This window comes from Berghia stephanieae, chromosome 1 (genome assembly GCF_034508935.2).
Source record: "Berghia stephanieae isolate SIO BIC M18660-M18661 chromosome 1, UCSD_Bste_1.3, whole genome shotgun sequence".
Classification (NCBI taxonomy): Eukaryota; Metazoa; Mollusca; class Gastropoda; order Nudibranchia; family Aeolidiidae; genus Berghia; species Berghia stephanieae.
Genome location: NC_088360.1, coordinates 109,421,896 through 109,425,370, shown reverse-complemented (window position 1 = coordinate 109,425,370; position 3,475 = coordinate 109,421,896). Strand labels below are relative to the sequence as shown.

At 39.7% G+C, this 3,475-nt stretch overlaps 1 protein-coding gene across 1 annotated transcript; it reads left to right on the top strand.

Annotated features, from left to right (window-relative positions):
• The first annotated feature begins 471 nt into the window (after positions 1-471).
• LOC144962508 (uncharacterized) lies at positions 472-2,237 on the top strand. Its single transcript, XM_078895513.1, has 3 exons — positions 472-619; positions 706-1,875; positions 2,134-2,237. Exons 1-3 carry the CDS (start codon positions 472-474, stop codon positions 2,235-2,237), a joined length of 1,422 nt encoding a protein of 473 aa, XP_078751639.1.
• Positions 2,238-3,475: the final 1,238 nt, after the last annotated feature.

The window sequence follows — 3,475 nt, the reverse complement described above, 5'->3', positions numbered from 1 at the left end:
GTAGGAAGGAGTGCCATAAAAAGTATGATGATATAATACGGGGTGTAGGGCATGAGAGGGAGGAGTAGTACCTCACGGTGAAAGGCAGTCACGCTTCTTGGTGATCCTGAGAAGTGGCTTAGTAACTTATTTGGTCTCCACCTCTTGTGTCTAACGCGTATATGGCTCCAAGTAACTGATGTGCACTCAGTGGCCACACCCCGGGCAACGGTTTTGACTGACCGGCTAAACTATACGAGGGAACCCAAAGGCTCTGCCGGAGGGTAAGGAGTCGTCTTTCCTTTATGTGCATGAAGACTGTTATGGCGGAGAGTGCAGATGATCCAGCAACATGGACAATGGACTTGATGGCGTTACAGCAAGGTGTATGGTACACGTGGAGCGCGTCAAAGACGTTAAATGATTGCGGTCGGCCATCGTAGAAAGGATTGGGGCCCTACTATGTATTATCCCATTGTATTGAAATGAATCATGCCACGTAAAGTTTATGGAAGTTATACAGGTACCCCTGAGACCCCTGCGGGTGTGATACCTGTTGTAAATATTAACAGGGAAGAGACAATCTCTTCAGGGAGTAGTACAAACGAGGATGACGACGTCAATCTAAAGCCTGCGGGAGGTTGGAGTCCGATAATGTATGTATGAAATATGCAGGGAAATGTCTACGCATTGGAACATGGAATGTCCGGACATTATATACACTAGGTAAACTGGACAACTTGATTAAGGAGACGGATGAGATGAAGGTGGACATCCTAGGAGTGTCTGAGCACAGATGGACAGAAGAGGGTACTGTAAAAAGAGACACTCACACATTTATCTATTCTGGAGGTAGTGAACATCAACATGGTGTGGGTGTGCTGGTGAAATCTAACATTCTCAAATATATTATAGGTATATATGCTGTAAGTTCCAGAAACATGATGATAAAATTGAGAGCCAGACCTTTTGACATGTCAATCATCCAGACATATGCACCCACAAGTGATTATTCGGATGAGGACATTGAAATATACTACGAAGAATTACAAAGTATGATGAAACACGTAAAATCAACGGATGTGTTAATTGTCATGGGTGACCTAAATGCTAAAATTGGGAACGGGAAGGAGAGTGACGTGGTTGGCCAATATGGACTTGGGGTTAGAAATGAGCGCGGAGACAGACTAGTTCAATTCTGCATTGAAAATGAGCTGATTGTTACCAACACCTTTTTCCAGAAACCAAAGAGAAAATTATACACATGGAAAAGTCCAGGGGACTGGTGTAGAAATCAAATAGATTACATTATGATCAGGAAAAGGTTTCGCAACAGTGTAAAATCATGCCAAACATACCCGGGAGCTGATATCAATTCTGACCATAACCCACTTATTGCAAAGCTAACGTTAAAGCTAAAGAAAATTAAAAAACCAAAGCTATTAGAAAAATTGGACATCGATCGTCTAAAATGGTCATCAGAATTGCAGGAGAAATATAAGGTCTCTGTTTCGAACAGATATGATGAACTACTTATTGAATCACAAGAACAATTCTCACAAGCAAATGCAATTGAAGAAATTGATATAAAATGGAACATATTCAAAGACAGCATAAAATTCGGTAATAAGGATATTCCAAAGAAGGAGAAAAGAACAAGAAAGCAATGGATGACACCAGAAATTTTGGATCTCATGTCAGAACGTAAACAAATGAAGAACAAACCAGAGTATGAAGCGCTGAATAAGAAAATCCAACAGAAATGTCGCATAGCAAAAGAAAATTGGCTTAACCACAAATGCAGGATGATCGAAATATTTGGCCTAGATGGAAAAGCAGCCCACGAGGAAATAAGACAAATTTCGGGCAAAAAACGCACCACTAACAACAATAACTGTATTAAAGACAAGAATGGTAAAATATTATTTGAGATAGAGGATATAAAAGAAAGATGGTGTCAATACATTGGCGAGTTATTTGATGATGACAGGCACCAAATACCTTTGCCAAGCAACACTGAAGGTCCTCCAATACTCGCATGTGAGATAGAAAATGCATTGAAAAATATGAAAGATGGCAAGGCTGAGGGTGAAGATGGCATTGTAACAGAAATGCTAAAAATTTTGAAAGAATTCTCAATTGTGAAACTAACAGATCTCTTTAATAGTATTTACAATACAGGCTATATTCCAGACGAACTTGCCAAATCGGTTTACATCACCCTACCGAAAAAAACCAAAGGCGACAACTTGCAGTGATTTCCGCACAATAAGTCTGATGCCCCATGTAACTAAATTATTATTGAAGATCATCCTAGAAAGAATCAGGGCTGCCATCGATAATGAAGTTGGCGATGTACAGTTTGGCTTTAGAAAAAATAATGGGACAAGAGAAGCAATTTTCTGTTTAAATAATATCACACAAAAATACCTTGATCATCAAAAAGAAATCTATGCATGCTTTATCGATACGCAAAAGCATTTGATAGGGTACAGCATGGAGAATTAATGACATGTCTGGAAAAGGCAGGCATTGATGGCAAGAATATACGGCTAATAACCAATCTATATTGGCATCAAAAAGCAGCCATCAGGATTCAGGGCGATCTGTCACCTTTCACGCCAATTAAAAGAGGAGTTCGGCAAGGATGTATCCTCTCTCCATATCTATTTAACCTGTACACAGAGTTTATCTTCCGTAAAACCGAGCACATTCCAGGTATTGTTATTGGAGGTAGGAGGATAAATAATCTGAGATATGCAGATGATACAGTATTGTTGGCATCGAACGAGACAAATCTACAGATCCTTGCAAATCAAGTAAACCTGAACAGTACAGCAAAGGGTCTAGAGATGAATGTTCAAAAGACGAAGGTAATGGTCATGTCAAAGAAGCCTGAAAAAAGCGCAAAAGTCCAAATTAATAATCAAAACATCGAACAAGTAGATTCTTTTAAATATCTTGGACAGACAATGACCAACAACGGAAAGAATGAGCTGGAAGTGAAAAACAGGATTGCTATAGCTAAGTCGAGGTTCAGTCAACTGAATAACATTTTAACTTCGCAACAAACGCAGATGAAAACGAGAATAAGAATACTCAAATGTTATGTCCACTCAACACTTCTCTACGGCTCAGAAACATGGACCTTGAACAAACAAATAGAGAAAAGAATTGAGGCCTTTGAAATGTGGACTTTCCGTCGCCTTGGAAAAATCAGTTGGAAAGAAAAGAAAACAAATCAAGAAGTCTGTGACATCCTTGATATCAGACCGACCCTAATGAAAGTAATAAAAACAAAAAACTTAAGTATTTTGGACACCTAAGACGCCATCAAACTGTCAACAAGGACATTCTTGAGGGTAGAGTGGAGGGGAAAAGAGGAAGAGGCAGGCCAGCAAGAACTTGGATAGATGATGTGAAGACATGGACAGGATTGTCGGCAGCCGAATGCAGTCAGCAAGCTGTCAACAGGGAAGATTGGCGTGTCATTTCA

Excerpts from the sequence above, each read along its gene's own strand:
- LOC144962508 (XM_078895513.1), top strand. The coding sequence starts at position 472 with ATGCCACGTAAAGTTTATGGAAGTTATACAGGTACCCCTGAGACCCCT. Across the intron at positions 620-705 it reads CAATCTAAAGCCTGCGGGAG|GTAAACTGGACAACTTGATT; the intron begins GTTGGAGTCCGA and ends TATATACACTAG. Across the intron at positions 1,876-2,133 it reads CACCACTAACAACAATAACT|ATCTCTTTAATAGTATTTAC; the intron begins GTATTAAAGACA and ends TGAAACTAACAG.